The sequence below is a fragment of the Desmodus rotundus genome, chromosome 12, assembly GCF_022682495.2.
Source record: "Desmodus rotundus isolate HL8 chromosome 12, HLdesRot8A.1, whole genome shotgun sequence".
Taxonomy (NCBI): Eukaryota; Metazoa; Chordata; class Mammalia; order Chiroptera; family Phyllostomidae; genus Desmodus; species Desmodus rotundus.
Genome location: NC_071398.1, coordinates 83,696,373 through 83,715,464, shown reverse-complemented (window position 1 = coordinate 83,715,464; position 19,092 = coordinate 83,696,373). Strand labels below are relative to the sequence as shown.

The following is a 19,092-nucleotide window of genomic DNA, read 5'->3' as shown; positions in this document are numbered from 1 at the left end:
AAAAACTGTAAAACTTGTTTTGTCCCACCCCATATGCTGGACATCTCTCAATGACAGTGTAAATATTAAGCATTTATATATTACAGACACATACAAATATACTCACACATTCCTCCTCTAGGAAGTAATTCATTGGTAAATTAAAAAGCTTCACCTATTTCACTAATAGCCAAACCATCATCAGTAATCAGCTAAAGGTTGACATTTAGTCATATAGTGCCAGAGTTGCCTCGGCCGCCTCATCTGGAAATATCTTTCAGGCCGGTTGTGGCCAAAGCAAGTAGCTACTACAAGGACACCACAAGGACTCTAGAAGGCTGACCAAGGCCACCTATCTGGCTTCCTGAGAAGCCCAGATAAGGGCTACCTTAGTATCTACTAATGCTCCAGGCCCCATCCTTTCATGTTCCCACAGACATCAGAGAAGGAGACAGCCTTGACACTGGCATCCCAGCAGACAAATGCTCAGTGTCCATCTGGTCTACCTAGATGGTCACTACCTGCAGCCTATCTACACCCCCTCATCCAGCTCCTCATGGCACCTGCAGCCTCTACTGACCCGCCTCTGGCTGATCTAAGAACCGCAGAAGGGCAGGCAGTTCTGAAAGTCAAGGCACGCACCGGTTTGGTGGTGCACCACAGGCATTCCCATAACAGGATGGAGATCGCAGAAACTGGCAATATGAAGCCGGGAGATGCCCTGGATAGGGAACCCCTCTTTAATACGCCGGTGAGTTTCACAAACTCACTGAATGCCTACCCAACAGCAGCATTATAATACTAATTTTATTAACAAAACTGAGTTAACCCTTGCCTATCATTTGTTCAGTGACTGGCACTGTTACAAACTAATATTCACTTACCATTTGTTGTTATAAACAAATATTTATTACCATAATGCCCTTTTCCCACATAAGAAAAAACTAGCACAGAGAGGAAGATGGCAGTCAGGGTTCAAACCTGGGCAGTTTAATAGAGCCCAAGTTCAGCACTTCTCTCTCCCCTTTCATTTCTCCCTCCATGGGCCTAAGATGAAACATTGATGTAAGTATTATAACACCCCAAAGTACACTTTCTATGAACAGTTTACATGTGTATATAAAGTATGAAAACAAGACTGGAAAGATATATACCAAACTTCTAAACAATATATATATTATTGTTGTTCTATTACAGTTGTCCCAATCTTTCCCCCTTTGCTCTCCCTGGCCCAGCCCACCCCCGACTCCCACAGTCAATCCCCACCCTGTTGTCCATGTCCATGGGTCATTCATACGTGTTCCCTGACTAGTCCCTTCCCCTTTTTTTCACCATTATCCCCATTCTCCCTCCCCTCTGGTTGATGTCAGTCTGTTCCTTATTTGAATGTCTCTGGCTCTATTTTGTTCTTTTGTTTGTTTTGTCCATTATGTTCTGCTTGTAGGTAAAATCACATGGTATTTGTCTTTCACTGCCTGGCTTATTTCGCTTAGCATAATGCTCTCCAGTTCCATCCATGCTGTCACAAAGGGTAGGAGCTCCTTCTTTCTTTCTGCTGTGTAGTATTCCATCATGTAAATGTACCATAGTTTTTTGATCCATTAATTTACTAACGGGCACTTAGGTTGCTTCCAACACTTGGCTATTCCAAATTGTGCTGCTATGAACATTGGGGTACATAGGTTCTTCTGGATTGGTATTTAAGGGCTCTTATGGTATAATCCCATCAGTGGAATCACGGGGTCAAAAGGCAATTCCACTTTTAGTTTTCTGAGGAAATCCCATACTGTTTCTCACAGTGGCCGCACCAGTCTGCATTCCTACCAACAGTGTACTAAGGTTCCCTTATCTCCACAACCTTGCCAGCACTTTTTGTTGGCTGATTTGTTAATGATGGCCATTCTAATTGGTGTGAGGTGGTATCTCATGTGGGTTTACTTTGCATCTCTCTGATGGCTAGTGATGTTCCGCATTCTTTCATGTGTGTCTGGGTCCTCTGTATGGTCTCCTTGGAGAAGTGTCTGTTCAGGTCCTTTGCCCATTTTTTAATTGGATTGTTTGTCTTCCTGGTGTGGAGTCGTATGAATTCTTTGTGCATTTTGGAGATCAAACCCTTGTCCAATGTATCATTGGCAAAAGTGTTTTCCTGTATGGTTGGATCCCTTTTCATTTTGATGTTTTCTTTAGCTGTGCAGAAGCTTTTTAATTTGATGTAGTCCCATTTGTTTAGTCTTTCCTTTATTTTCCTTGTTGTAGGAGATATATCGGCAAAAATATTGCTGCGTGAGTTTTCTCAAATTTTACTGCCTATGTCATGGTTTATATTTAAGTCTTTTACCAATCTTGAGTTTATTCTGGTGCATAGTGTAAGCTGGTGGTCTAGTTTCATTTTTTGCACATGCCTGTCCAGATCCCCCAACACTATATTTATTGAAGAGGTTATTTTTACTCCATTTTATGCTCCTGTCCCATTTGTCAAGCATTAATTGACCATAAAGACATGGGTTTATTTCTGGGTTCTCTATTCTGTTCCACTGATCTACGTGCCTGTTCTTATTCCCGTACCAGACTGCTTTGATTACAGTGGGCTTGTAGTATGGTTTGATGTCAGGTATTGTGATCCCTCCTACTTTGTTCTTTCTCAAGATTGCTGAGGCTATTGGGGTTGTTTTTGGTCCCATATAAATTTTTGAAATATTTGTTCTAGATCTGTGAAATATGCCTTGGTATTTTAGTAGGGATCACACTGAATCTATAGGTTGCTTTGGGTAGTATGGACTTTTTAATGATGTTAATTCTTCCAATCCATCAATATGGTATACACTTCCATTTATTTGTATCTTCCTTAATTTCTTTCTTCAGTGTTCTGTAGTTCTCCGAGTACTGGTCTTTTACCTCTTTGGTTAATAAGTTCATTCCTCAGTACTTTATTTTTCTTACTGCATTAGTAAATGGGATTTTTCCCCTAGTTTCTGTTTCTGGTATTTTATTGTTGGTGTACAAAAGTGCCTTCAATTTCTGAATACTGACTCTTGTATCCCTCTATTTGCCCAATTTACTTATTAGGTCAAATAATTTTTTTGTGGTGACTATAAGGTTTTCTATGTACACTATAATGTCATATGCAAATAGTGAGTTTTTCTTTCTCATTTCCAATTTGGATACCTTTTATTTATTCTTATTGTCTGACTGCTATGGCTAGAACTCCCAATACTATGTTGAATAGAAGTGGCGAAAGCAGATACCTTGTCCTGTTGCTGATCTTAAGGGGAAAGCTTTTAGTTTTTGCCCATTTAGTATCATGCTGGCTGTAGGTTTTTTGTAAAAGACCTTTATTATGTTGAGGCATGCTCCCTCTATTCCCACTTTGCTGAGTGTTTTTATCATAAATGGGTGCTATACCTTATCACATGCTTTTTCAGCATCTATTGATATGTTCATGTGATTGTTGTCTTTCATTTTGTTTATGTGGTGTATTACGTTTATTGATTTGCAAGTATTGTACCATCGATGCATCCCTGGGATGGATCCCACTTGATCATAGTGTAAGATCCTTTTAATGTGTTGCTGGATCTGGATTCCCGGTATGTTGTTGAGGACTTTAGCATCTATGTTCATCAGAAATACTGGCCTGTAGTTTTTTTTTCTTCTTTCTTGTGTCTTTACATAGTTTTAGAATTAGGATAATACTGGCCTTGTAAAGAGTTTGGGAGCCTTCATTCTTCTTGAATTTTTTTTGAATTTGAGAAGGATAGGAGTTAGTTCTTTAAATGTCTGGTAAAATTCACCTGTGAAGTCATCCAGTCCAGGGCTTTTGTGTGCTGGGAGTTTTTTGATTACTGCTTCAATTTCATTGGTTGTTATGGGTCTAGTAAGGCTTTCTGCTTCTTCTTGATTCAGTTTTGGAAGCTTGTATGTCTCTAGAAATTTGTCCATTTTGCCCAGTTGTCCAATTTCTTGGCATATAGTCGTTCATAGTAATTTATTACAATCCTTTGTATTTCTGTGGTATCGGTTGTAACTTCTCTTTTTGTTTCTGATTTTTTGCTTGATAAGTCTAGTTAAAGGCTTGTTGATTTTGCTTATCCAAATATATAAAAATGGTTGGGAAAGGCTCAAGATAAGGAAACATTTAGCTTTCAGGTTATATTTTTAAAGAAAAATGTATTCATATGTTACCACATACACTATTTTAATTGTAGTCATCAAAATTTCTGGAAAAAACTATGCTAAAATACCAATGATGGGTGATTCTGGGTGGTATGAACATGGGTGAAAACCATTAACTTCTTTGTATTTACTGTTTAAATTCCTACCAGTCCATCACAAAGTAAGACATAGCTGTTTATCACTTAGCAGAGGTGCCCACAGTCACAACGGCTGCCTTCTTACTGTTCCTGAAACTACTCCTGAGTACCATCCTAATAGTGATGCCCCTAATTACACTGAGACTGTTACAAAGACAAAATATCAGACGGGGCTTCCTAACTATCCTATCGCGTAATCTAAAGCAGAGGTCTACAGTCAAGATCTCTGCCTGATATTGAGAAATACCAATGAAACCACGATGCGACACTGCAGGCACATGTAGCATGCTACCTGTAGACGTGCTTTTGTTCCTGCTGTTGCATCCTTATTATGGTCATGAGGTAACAGGAGGCCCATTCCAGATCCTAGATAACCAAATACTTCCCTAGGGAACCAACTCTTAAAAGTCTCTCCCCTTATGTAATGATTGATAACAAGAGTCTGTCATGGTCAATTTTGTACTTTCTCAATAAACCCCTTATGACTTTGCTGGAGTATGTCTAGCAGGTCCAGTGAGACATCACTAGTACTCCCCCAATCTTCCAAGGATAAGTCTGCACACAAACTCTATGGTCTTACTGGTCTGAACGGCTGGCAGAAATACTGCCCAAGTTTTTTGTTGAATACAGAAGGCATAAGTGCTTCACATCTGAGTTTGAGACCAAAACTCCAAGAATTTCCCAGTTGTATGGTTCTTCCTTTTCCTAGATGACCAAAGACTTCATGTAGTTCTCTTTAACAATGAGACAGCATTCTTAAAAAAAAAAAAAAAAAAGCAGTTTCTTTATTTTTGTACTAGGTAGGAGAGCATCTGATGGAGGTACCTAAGCTGTGGAATCAACTGAACCTGGATTAGCATCCCAGATCTTACATCTGTGTAAACTTGAGCACGCTATGCTCCTAAGCTTCTGGGGGGGTTTCAAAATTGGGAAAATAATTAATTAATTAGATAAATAAGGAATACAATCACAAGATTTCTGTAAAAAGGAAGTTAAACATTCTACAGAAAGACTTTAGTGGTGCCCGAAAAACAGTAAAAATAAATGTTACTCTAGGCACACTAACAAACATCCCTCAGCTTGAGGGCTCCCTCATCTTGGGGTTTTTTGGGACTCCAGAGCTGGCCATCATGCTAGGCACAGTCTTGAGAAATAGCTTCAAGTTTTCCAACTTTATCCCCTTACAGAGATTATCACCCGTCCTGGAGTACAAATAGACCTGCCTCCCTCATTGGGTATAGTTGCCTATAAGATCTTACTTGTTGATAAGCTTGAGCTTACAGTGAATACAAATACACACATCAGTTTAAACCACCCGATGCTGCCCTCAAGCAGTAAGATTACTGTCGGTCCCTTTGTGACTCTTTGTGATGCTCCCTAAAGATCTCTGAGACTGACCTCCCATGGGCTTTGAAAGCAGAAACCTGGAGATGAAGTGTCAGGTCCCAGGAACTGCCAGACTGCTGGTAGCATTATTCCTCCTCGTACTAGATACGCCTCAAACCCTAGTACCGGGCACAGCCCATGTTCAATTTATAGTGTATCTCTTATTTATCTCTTCCTACTGAGTAGTTCTTTTTAAAAGCATGGGCCTATTCTCTGGTTACAAACACAGCCTCAGTTCTACTCCTAATGAACTATATGATCTTAGTAAAATCACATCCCTGGGTATCAGTTTATAACCAATCAAGTACGGGTATATTTAATGTCTATCATTTAATTTCTATCACTCCAGCTACCCTCTACCAAACAAGTACCTCAGACCAAAAACAAAACAAAACGAAAAACTGTGAGGGATCCCTGTAGATCCGCCATGGAAAACACAATAATCTTACTGACTTATTTTGAGACTGGAAGTGTACAAACATAGATGTTCAGGGCCAGTGTGTATGGCTGTGCATGTCACGCACTGCAAAAGTTACCTGGCTGAGGTGGGGGCTTGCCAAATCTTACACCTGGAGGAGGATGCCTTTTGCTTCTTACATAAATGCTTTGTGCTCACTGAACTATACTCTCATGGCACAGTAACTGCTCGCAAGTGATACGTTTTTCTAATTCATTCACCCAGCAAGCTGAACCCTAACCTAAACTGCACAAACACAGCTCATCTTATAGGACAGAGGTGGCTTACAAAGGCAGCACTATAAAAGACTCCTGCACTACTGGGAGCAATTGATCTCATCACGTAAAAAGATCTCCAAAACACAAATATGCAGGAAAAGTCTCCAAGACCTACTTCTCTTCAAATTAACCGCATTTAAAGCACACATACATACACATTAAAGAGTTCTTCAGAGGAGAAATGTTCATGGGCAAAAACTAAAATCAAAGAAAAAGTTTAACAAAATATAAAGAAACCATGTAATATATATATAACTTTCACTATTTTAAGGTAGTAAACATTTTTGTATCAAAGGATTAAAAAATACAGAAGTTTTTTTGTACTTACCTTCTTCACAAAGAAATTGTGGAAATTAATACAACAATCTTTGTAAAGCAGTTAAAATGCACTTAAAGAAAATATAAACATAAATAACTTACTATTCAAGTATTAAATTGTTTTAAAAGTAACATTTAAATAAAAGAAATAAAAAATATGCTTTAATGCTCCTCATTTTAAGGTAACATCAAAATTATAGAGCTTGTGAAGTAGACATAAGAAAGAAAATGGCAGGTGTGTGTATATATGAGGTACATATATATCCTAATACATAAGTAATGCTGAAAATTATTTTTAATAGAATTTTAAATTAACTCACTCAAAAAATAGTATCATGTGATTTTAACAATGTAGCTATGCCACAACATGTAAACACAACTTGGTAATCTCTACAGTGAGCTAAGAAAAGCTGTAAGATAACAGAAAGCCATTGTAATAATTTTATATTAAATTTGCTTTTTATATAAAGTCATCTCCAATATAAAAATGGAAAGCATTCATTTGCACGAATGGAACTTCAGAGGTTAGCTTACCTTACCAACTTAAATAAGATATTCACAACCTACTATTTAACTCTTATTAAAGAGATGATTATCAGAAAATACCCTTAATTTCAAAAACATAGTAAAAGTGAATTTAAATCATTAACAAAGGAAACTTGATAAATTATTTTATTCTTCCTAGAAAATTTTCTTGTAGATGCCATTCCTCTTTGTAGTTCCAAACAAATGGAAGATTAATATGGCCACCTAGAGGAGAAAAGCTGATCAACAAATGAGCTATCACATTTTCTTACTTTTTCTAGAATACCTGTACTTCAGACTTATAATAAATACACTGTTCTAAAGGATTCAACTAAAGGGGTTAGTCATGTGTGAAAGAGACTCAGGGAGGATATGAAAGGGGCGGTGATGGCCTAACAGAAGCTAAAACAACACTCATTTTGCAGTGGACCTGACAAGCACGGTTTTCATAACTCACTGTGTGACCTTAGGTTAAAAGTTACTTTTTCAATAATCTAAAAATCTCTCCTCGCTAGTGTAAAATAGGGATAATCTTACTGCCGTAATGAGTTTCAGTGAAGACTGAACGTGATGCTGTGTACAGAAACTAGCAGAGTCAGGCAGACAGGAGCTTGATAAACGGTAGTTCTTCCTACCTGGCCAGAAAGTTCTGCTGCACTGGTCTCTCCCAATCTCAACCCAGGCCCTCCCTCATCCTTCTCTGCTCCTGCAGACGTTTCCAACACTGGCTTTCCAAAGCTTCTCTACTGGAATCACTCAAGAGTGTTGGGAGATGGACCAGTGGCTCCTTACCAGTGCTAGTGAGGTAACAGAATGTGATACCAGGTTACTATTCGTGGTTGCAGCGAGACGATGAACACCTGGATTACAACTACCTCTCCTTTTTGACTCTGGAAGTTACTAAGGAGAGGGTAGGTGGTAAGAAAGTATAGGCAGCAAGTGTATACTTTCTTACCACTTCCTCTCTCCTTAACAACATTCAATCTAACATATTAATCTACCCAATTTAAACTTAAACTGAAAGTTACTGATCGATTTCTAATGGACAGGGGCTTCTATGAATTCTCATTCTCCCCAATCTCTGAAGCGTTCAAGTCTCCTTCCATGGTAAAATACAACATGCTCCCAATTTTCTACTTTATTGCTTTTACTTTCTCTTCTCTCTTTAAGTGACACCGTTAATCCTACTGTTAATAAAAGGAAATGATTCTCTGATCTTTTCTCTCCATATTCTCCCACATCAATTTAACCTATTCCCATGGTTTCTTTTCTCTAAGCATATAAAATCTGAAAACCTCTCTCCCTAACCCCAGTCATATGTGTATATCTGTATAAAACCACTTTTATGTCCCCCGTCCCTCCACTTTCGACAGAAAACAGATCCCTGGATTTCCTATTTATGTTAATAACCTCATCATTCCCCTGCTTCAGCGGTTTTGGACCACTGTGCTACAAGAGGCACACTGGTGTGCCTCGAGAATTTTTAAAACATTCCATACCTGACTATTTAATCAAGGGCACCGACCTCTTTACCTTTAGAATGTCAAAGTAAAAAAATGACAACAGCCAATACAACAATAACCGTCTGGTATGAATAAATCAAAATCATACCTATTTTTTTGTCAGATCAACAAAAACCGTATTTTGTGGCATGCCACAGAATGTTAGTAGTCAGTCTTTGTGTGCCATGAGACAAAAACGGTTGAAAATCGCTGTCCCAGCCATACATGCTGGGAACCAGTATCATAGATGACACTTCCTTCTTTCTAATGGTCCAAATACATTCAGTTCCCAAATCTGGCAAATTCTACCTCCTATATTCCTACTGCCACTACTGCAATTCAGATCTCTACCATTTTTTACATAGACTGCTCCAAAGACCTCCTTAACTGTGTCTTCTTATAGTCCCCCTGTTGCTAAATTAATCTTTCAGAAGCACATCCCCAATCATGGTCCCTTGGGTGAAAAACTGTCAGTGAGTTCTCACTGGCTCACAAATTAAATACAAGCTTTAGTCAGAGAGGCACTCCAGGCTTTAGATCTCATCTCTCTTCCCCTCTTACCTCCAACATACACACATATACCCACAAAAATGGCTGTCTGAAGAAAGTCCAGCATTGTTAATATAATGAGAATGGTTTGCCTGACATCCATATAACCCGGCAGCCAAGAAGAGTGGACTGGAATGCACATGAGTGAACAATGACAACTTCACCGCACTAGTCAGTGGGGGACAGTAGACACCGTTCACTGAGCATGTGTACTATGTGGCCATTGCATTCAAAAGGACTGAGTGCATAGAGCAACGGATCCGCATCAAATTTGTCTTGAGCTTTAACATTCCTCCACGAAAACTATTCGGATGATTCAGAAAGCCACATCTATAAGCAACTGGCAGCTTCCTCATGACAATGTGCCTGCTCACGCATCACACATCTCATGCAGTTTTTTCCACAAAACTTTGTATCATCCAGGTGACTCAGCCCCCTACAGCCCAGATTTGGCACCCTGTGACTTCTGGCTTTTCCCAAAAATAAACTCAGCTTTGAAAGGGAAGAGATTTTAGACCATCGATGAGACTCAGGAAAATATGACAGGGCAGCTGATGGTGACTAGAACGGTGTGAGGTCCCAAGGTGCACACTTTGAGGGGGACTGAAACATTGTCCTATGTATAATGTTTCTTGTATCTTGTATCTTCTTCAATAAATGTCTCTATTTTTCATGTTACATGGCTGGATGCATTCTGGACACGCTATAGACACAGATATATCAAGTAGACTTCTCTCTGTTCCCGCAATAATCTCTTCATTTTACTACTTTACCACTTTTCACTTTGGTTTATGAGGTCCCCTCTAAAATGCCTCTACTTAATCTATTCACCAACTTTGCACCCATTCTTCAAAGCTGAACACAAATGCCATTTTCTCTGAAGCTCTCTCATACCTTCCCTGACAGATGCTATTTCAATCCCTTCCTTAAAACCTTGTAGCATTTAGTAAGTACTTCTGCATCTTTGGGCATGTTCAGAATTTACTATCACGTGAAACTGCTTTTGCCGAAGATCTTGAGCTTTGAGACCTCCCTCTCCGACCACATTTTCCTGTTCTTCCTCCCCTCATTGAATCTATTTTGGGCTCATAATGATCTTTGATTTTTCAATAGCAGTAATCTATGATTTTTTAAAAAGTCCTCTAGTCTACTGCATCTTACGTTACGACCTGATCCTCTCCCCATCCCAAATTCTGATGAAGAAATGTTAACATTAAGGATATCCACCTCCACCACGATACTCCACAGACACTTTAAATTTAGCACGACCCAAACTAAATTATCTCCTCCCCCAAACTTACATCTCTGATGCTCTCTAAGCTAACTAAAAATCTTGATTCCTCACTCATTACACACATTGCCATTCATGAAGATACACTGAGACCGTCCCTAAATCTACAAACTCTGTATCCCTAAATCATTGCCAATGAGGATCCCATCACTGTTTATGTAGCTGGTCTTTCATGCTTCCAGCTGCTGCTACTTCCAATTCATTTTATAATACAATAGTTAAATAATGCTTTTTAGATACACTGATCGACGAGTGCCACAATGTCCAGCTTAAAAACCTTCTGGGCCTCTTTATTTCCCGTAAGACAATGTCCAATAACCTGAGCGTGGCATTCAATCCTGTATCTGCCCATTCTTTAAAAACAGGTCCTAATTAGACAATGAAATACACTCTCTTCTGCTTTCATGCAATCACTTTCCCATGGCTGTTGAAATAGTTTTCACTCAGGTCCAGTTCACCTCTTCTGTGAAGACTTCATTAGACACCTCACATCCCTACTTCCCAAAGTCTGAGTCACCTCCTCATCTATATTTCCACAGTACTTCGTTCGTGAAACTAGTAGACCATTTATCACATTAAATTACACATATATTCATGGTCTTCCTCCTCCAGTTTGTGGGCTTTTGGAAACAAGCTCATTTTGTTCATATTTTATCCACAGTATCTAGTATGGCACATAAGAAGATTTCAATAAATGCTGGTGAAATAAATCTAATTTCAGTACCCAAAATCAACCTACCCTGGGTGTTTTATCAAATAATCTAGGGTAAAAATGGTAGAAGAATGCGGATGGGTCCTATGTATACAGGTCAAGTGAAATGAAGAGGTGACTCCAGGATACTTTCAGAGGTCAGGGCAAGGTCAGGAGAGCCAGAGGGTATGCTTCTCTCCTCACCGCTTGGGCCACAGACATGGAGCCATACCAGAGTAACAGGACTGCAGGGAAGAGGCAATGAGGACAGCGGAGAAGTGGCGGGAGTGAGGGGGAAGAAGAAATCAATAGGAAAAATATATATAACTCCTAAACTGAAGCTATAAAAAGGAAGCATCTAGGGTCACAAATTACAAGCTCAGGCCTTGCTCACCACCATCCCTACTTTCACTCCCTTCATCTACAAACACCATTTACTGACCACTTACCCATTAGCTGCCAGACACCAGGCTGACAACTACCACATGTACCATTCAATGTTCGTGACAACCCCATCACGAAGGTATTATCTACATTTTAGAGACAATAAAACAAACCTATAAACAATTAACTATATATTGTCCACGGTTGCATAGCTCTATCAAGTCACAGAGCCAGAACTGAAAAAGGGTCCGGCTTCAAAACTCATTCTCTTTCTGCTCTACTGTCCACGTACCCGGGGTGTAAAGAAGTTGGGGGCTGGCTTTACTGCTGTGCATTAGTTAGTTACCTTTGTAAGCACACATCTTATTTTCTTCAGTCCTAGGAAAGTATTTTTGAGAGTACGTACTAGTCCATGTCTAATATGTTTTATTTCTTCCCTAGCATCTCATAATGATTTTTCTATATAGAAATCACTCAGTTTTTGATTAATTTCTTATTATATCTACTTACTGGTAGAAATAAAATAAGGTTTATCAGTCTTTAGTCGGCATTAAGCCAAATACAAAAAAGGGCGACACAGCTCCTTGGACTACAACATGTGCTGGGATAAGCCTTTAGGGCATGAACTGCAATAAGCCCTAAAACACCAACCACAGCTATAAAATGAAGGGTGATTTGGTATAAAAATAAAAATGCTGTCTAAGATATCCGGCTCTCTTCTTTAGATGAGGGTATAAAGATAATAATTACTGTGTGAGCTGGCATATATCAAGCACACGAATAACTTACTTAAATGTGGAAATAAATGTGCTGTAATTAGTAGTAAAACCTCTTCTATTTCTCTTATAGAAAGGTGTAAAAACATGTGAGAATAGACTCATTTATGTCTTCCACACAGGATGAGGTCTGAAGTCAATGTCAGTACACAAGGCAAAAATCAATTAGAAACAAGATAATCCTTGAAAATTCCTTAAGTCATCCTTAAAGCACAGTATAATACAGTATCAGCTCTCAGTAACTCTGCCTCAACAGTTTCCTCCTACATGAATGCCATCTCTTCTGCTGTGGGTCACCTGAAGTGGCTCGTGACACCTGGCTCATGTCTCGAGGCCACACTGAATGAAAGAGCATACATTTACACACTGGAATCATATTCAACACTGGGAGATACTTAGGCTGTATCAGCTCCTGTATCACGTATTGGGAACTGATTTCATCTGAGAGAACAGCATGTTCACCTCATCTCCCATGGCACGCTTACTAGTGTATGTTCATTGTGGAAAAGGAGCTAGAATTACTACTGACTTTACATTATTTAGTGTTTTGCTTTTGGGTGGTGTGGTTTTGGTTTTGGTCTTTGTCTTAAGCCCAGAGATATGAATGTGAATAAATTCCATTCCCATAAATGTGACTCTACTGTATCTGCCATTCATCGTGCAACCACAGATGCCCACAGTGTACGCACAAATAATCTAACACTACAGGGTCACCTAAAAAAGGAAAACCACCTATCTTACCTTCATCGATGGATGCTTCACTGCTGTATCCATCATACTCTGCAGAGAGAGGACTGTATTTTTGTCTTGTTTCCCAAGTGTAATTCTGTTGTCTAGAATCGGCCAGTGGGAGTCTGGAATTGTGTGTTCGGGATAAGGCCTCATGGTATTTGCCCAGTGCTTCATCTTCACTTTCCGAGGATGAACCATGTTCATCTTTGTCCATGTAGGAATTATCTATTTGCAACAACAAGGACCGCAAATCAAAATTTTAATGCAATAATGGATTATGAATTTGCTACAGTTTTTTATACATGCAACACACATACACATGTCATATATATCCATATACACACAAATATATATAAATATATATATACAAATATACAAACAATCTGAATTTTCAGTTTCACAAAAGAATAACTTTTCACTTGAAAAGCCCAAGATTTTTTTTTAAACCCAAGATTTGGATTTTATGTTTTAACAGAAGAAGACTGATCTACATACTCTAATTACATAAATGTTAGTCACAGGGATTTTCCTACAGTGTTACACATAAAGAAGATAACAGGGCTTGCCATCTTACATAATTTTTTTACAACATCAGTAGTACACAAAAGATGTTATAAGTATTGCCAAAACATAGGGACCTGATTCAAATAATTCATATTATGAAAGACATTCATTATCACCTTAGCCAAAATTTTTTACAGTGACAATTCCTAGCACTAGCAATGAAAGAGAAATGGGCAGACGTATAGGGGTGGGTAAACTAGGCTTACAGTTGTGAGTGCACGAAACAGAGTTTATTCCTAAGTATTACTTATTAATTACTGTATTATTTACTTGTACCACAACTGTAAACTGACTTTTGCCCACCTCCGTATTAGTGGTGAGACAATAATTGGTAAAACTTTTCTAGAGAACAGCTTGGTAATATATATTAAGCTTTTAAATCTGCATGGTGTTTGATCCATTTCTAAGAATTTACCAATTCCACTTCTAAGAATTCAGCCTAAGAAAATAAAGAACAGGTGAGCAAAGATATATATTTGAGACAATTTTCTGCATTGTGTTTAGTAGCAAAAGAAAACAAAATAAAATAAAACCTAAACATCCACCACTGGGCCTTGGTTAAGTAAAGTATGATGGATCGATGCAATAATATACTATGCAGTCTTCAAAAGGGAGGTGAACTTACTACGGGGAAAGAATAACTGTAACATTATGTTGAGAGAAAAAGAGAAAGTTATAAAATAAAAGGTACATTTATGGTCTCATTTTAAAAATACATACACACACGCACGTGCATGCAATAGATCCACGCTACATGCAGTATATACTTACACACACATACAAAAATGGGTGGAAAGATACACACACGACAAACTCAACAGACCTGCAAGTGGTGAAAGTACGAGGAAAATTTTCCTCACATGTACCTGTATTTCACATACAACTTGTAGGTGGTAGAAATTTATTATTTTTATCAGTGCAAGTTATTAACTTTTAAAAAGGTAAAATTTCTGAAACTTCAACATACTGAGATGTATTTAAACCAAGATGCAACCTCTTAGAATATAAATCAACTCTAGAAGGATGAAGAGACCCAGCAGGCAGAATTTATACTTCAGTCTAGATACTTTTCTCTTTATACTCAGTTGAGATCATCTGCACTGAAGAAATCAAGGTTTGAAATTCAAGTGGGGAGATGCAGAACGAGTAATTCTACAACATGCGATAAAAATTCAATGTTTAGTGTTAGAGGCAAGGGAACTCGGGTGTCAGTAGTCTAAGTGCCACATTTTAATTCAGTAAAACAAAATCATAAAATGGTAAAACTATGACCAATGTCATATTCTGCATTGCCCACCCTATAATAACTAGCATCATGCAGCTACTTAAACAATTAAAAGTAATAAAATTTAAAATGTAGTTCCCCAGTGCTACTAGCCACCTTTCAAATGCTCAATGGTTAGTGGTTCTTATACCGAGTAATACGGACGCGCAAGACTTCACCACCACTGCAGGAAGTTCTGGACAGTAAGGAGATGATGTCAGATCTGGTCTAGAACCTGGGCATTTGACTTTCGGTTCAGAAATTTCAGCACTTTTGGGGATAGCACGGCAGTGGTCTTCAGGCAGCAGGAGATCACTGTGGACAGTAACTAGAAATTCCAGTCACACTTCGCCTAACACAAAATATTGCTGCACTCGGAAACAGAAAAGGAAACTCTTCCTCCTCTCTTTGTATCTGATAAGCTCCGTGCCAGAACCAAGAGCACAAGAACTAGTAATACCACAGATGAGTATGTGAAAGGATAATGTATGGGTGGAATAATTTTTAACTGATTTTTAGAACACAATATGTTTATGTCTAGTACTGTTTATAATCTTGAAGAGTTGAGAGGTATTTGGTTTCTTTAAGTACCAGCATGGTTCTTAATGAAAACAAATCAAAATAAAATTAAAAATTCCGTACTGCTACTTGTGAAGTATTTATCAGTAGTATGCACTCTACTGTTATTTTCTGAATAAAATAATATGCAAACTATTCTACTTAATTTTTATTTCTTTCTTTATGGCTGCTACTTCAAGTAATAGTAAGGCTACCAAAAACATATGAATCTGACATTTAGGCTGCTAGCAGAGTAGATTCCAAAATGAACAAAGAGTTGATCTTTGGTATCCGCAGGGGACTGATTCTAGAACCTTCTGCAGATAAACTCAAAGGATGCTCAAGTCCCTTACGTACATTCTCCTGTGTACTTTAAATCATCTCCAGATTACTTCTAATACTTAATACAATGTAAATGCTACGTAAGAGGGGTGTCCAACTTTTTGGCGTCTCTGGCCACACTGGAAGAAGAAGAGTTGCCTTTGGCCACACATTAAATACACAAACACTAATGAAAACTGATGGGCAAAAAAGGTTTTAAATAAATTTACTTTATGTTGGGCCTCATTCATAGTCATCCTGGGACGCATGTGGCCCATGGGCCGCAGGATGGACACCCCTGGTAGGGAATGATGGGAAGAAAAACAAGGTCTGTACACATTCAGGACAGATGCAACCGTCATAAGCCTAACTACATCGTACATGTCAGCAACAACATATTTTTTAAAAATATATATATTTTTTGTTATTCAAGTTTTGTATTATCTGGACTAAGTATTGCAAATTTATATCTTTCAAGAAATTATTCTTTACTTCACCTCAATTATAAAATTTCTGGAATAATGCTATTTTTTGATCCGTGGTTGGCTGAATCTGTGGTTACAGAATTCACAGATATGGAGGGCTGAATTCAGCCTCTGTACCTTTAATTCTATACCTCACTTCCAAAAACTGGTGTTCCTTTTGAGTTAGCTCGTTCATCCTGGATCAGCCTCTATTATATAATTTAAGTAACATTCATATAGTTGATAAATACCAGATCCCTATTCTGTATAAAGTCATGGAGCAGAACTGAAAAGTCTTCCTTTTTTCTAATGTTACTCGTATTTTCTTTTTTATGAGAATCTAAATTTATAGCAAAGTTCCAGAAGCATATTTTATAAGTAAAAGCCAGTGTACTTTCGGCCTTATGATCAGATCTGCAATAAATGGAAATGATTAAGGTATTACCAGAAATAATTGCTAACAATATGAAGCAACTCTGCAACCCAAACCAAGTAGCTGTTGACTAATCATTCTGAAAATTTTTACAAATGTTGTAGTTGAAAATTATAAATGCTTAGTTGGAATCTTACTGCTCTACAGAGAACTCATGAGTAATCATACATTGTTCATGTGTACTCACTGTAGACACAGAACCATCACATAATTCTTACTGTATGGCTGAATGAACAGACACATAGCCGGAAGCATGTTACTCAATAAAATAAAATATAAAATACTTGATATACATCCTTACTGGGATAGATCTGAAGAGCAACACTATACAAAGGACTTAGGGTTAGTTGCAAAAATGTAAAATTTTAAAATGCAACTATAGCACAGCAAATAAACTCCAATTAAAGGATGTACACTACTTAAGAAAACCATGGAGTTTCTGGTTTAAAATAAACAGACATTAAGAAAACTTAAGGCTGCTGAAAAATAGGCCAAATAATGCAGGGACCAGGGTCAATACTTAACTTAGAGGTATAGACATAGCATCAATACTCTTGAAATGATGTGAGGGAAAAAATGAATGACTGTAAAAACGTCTCCCAGTAAGAAGGTTCAAGAAAGGTCAAAACACATATACAGGAATATATAGGAAAGTTCGGAAATTTGGATTGTATTTTCCTAATTTCAAAAGTCAAGAGAAATTTTATCACTCAAACCCACATAAGGAGACCTCACCTTTTTCTGGTTTTATCTTAGAATATTTTTCATCTTTATTCTTTGCTGTTCCTTTTTTGGCAGAAATGGCTTCATTTTTCTTTGTTTTTATGTCTCCTTTCACTTTGTAGCATTTTGTTGGATTTATTCGTTCTTTGACTTTTCCACGTAACTTATCTTTAGAATCAGTTGATGGGGCTGGATGCCCATCTTTCATAATGGAGTTCTGCATCCCAGGTCTATTGCTTGCCAAAATGTCTTTTGGAAAGCATTCATTTCCTGAACACTCATACCCTTTGGACCCTTTACTTTTAATATGTTTTTCAGCTTTCTTTAAATGATTTTCTTTCATTTCTTGATACCTTACTTCCTTTAAATCATTCCCACTATTACTAGAAATTCCTAATCCATTTTTTTTGTATCTGTCAGTATGTCCAAGTTCTTGACCAGGAGATCCTGCCTTTGCATTCTGCTTCGTAAGTGATATCCCAGCATCACTCACGTGGCCTTCCAAAGAACTGCCAGCATTACTGGTCTCTTGATACTCTGATTCTGTCTGTTGCCTATCATTAATATGTTTAAGCACTCTTTCTTCACTCACTCCTTGACCTTGCCTCTGTGAAACTGAAGTATTGTAATAATCTCTTTGATTTGCTCTGTGCTCTGAACTGGATGGTGTTTTCTGACAATTCATGTCTTTGGAGATTCCTGGTAATGTGGCGTTTTCTTGTTTAAAAGTATCTACAACTTCCGCTGCTGAAGAGCTTTCCTCTTCTGGGCGAAAGCCATTCATCATGCTTGTTACCTGTTCAGTAACCACATCAGATAAAGTACAGCCGACCTCCCCAACAGCAGTGGTCAGATCTTCTACAGCATTACTGATTGTGTCCACCAGAGAGGACACCGAAGGCAGATTCTGCTGCAAATTTCTGAAAAATGCCATGTTCTATTTTCCTGTCCCTACAAGGTGCAATCCCGAAATTTTCTCTTCTCAAAATATCAACCACTTTGGAATCTCAATTTAACATTTACTTAAATGTTGTTACTCATGAGCTTGATATTAGTATTTCATATTGTGGCTTTTTAAATCTGTATGTAGATGCATTATGCATTGGAAGAAACACGTCGAAGCAAAGACTCTTCCGAAAAAAAAATAAAAATCAAACCACTTGCTTTAAAGGCAATGATATTTTTTCCCACTCCATAGCTATCATAACAGCAGCAAGACAATATTTTCCCCTCAAATACTATTGGTTTTTAATTCTATACCTGCAAGAAGAAGTATAAAAAGGATTTTTATTACATACTTTTAGTTCATTTATTAATAGGGGAACTACCCTATCTTATTAACAAACTACCAGTATCGTTTCAAATAAAGAAAAATATTATGGAGAAATATACATATCTCTTTACCTTATTTAATCTTACAATAATTCTAGGAGGGAAACATTTTTTATTCCTATTTAGTAAGTGAAAGAAAAAGAGGCTCAGAAAAATTAAGAAGGTCCCTGAGACCTTTCCAATGGATCCTCAAGGTCAAAACTATTTTTATAATTCCAATACGAAGATACAGTATTTAGCTTTTTTACTTTCATTTGC

At 37.8% G+C, this 19,092-nt stretch overlaps 1 protein-coding gene across 5 annotated transcripts in view; it reads right to left on the bottom strand.

Moving 5' to 3' along the window:
- SYT14 (synaptotagmin 14) overlaps nucleotides 1-19,092 on the bottom strand; it is a 212,205-nt gene that overhangs the window by 135,725 nt on the left and 57,388 nt on the right. For 4 of the 5 annotated variants that reach the window (XM_053915751.2, XM_053915749.2, XM_053915750.2 and 1 more), the window contains one exon: nucleotides 13,185-13,400. In XM_053915751.2, the coding sequence (XP_053771726.1) occupies nucleotides 13,185-13,400 (216 nt within the window). Of the gene's footprint in view, nucleotides 1-13,184; nucleotides 13,401-17,514; nucleotides 18,437-19,092 lie in introns of those variants that run through there. The other variant, XM_045188333.3, reaches the window with a different exon arrangement.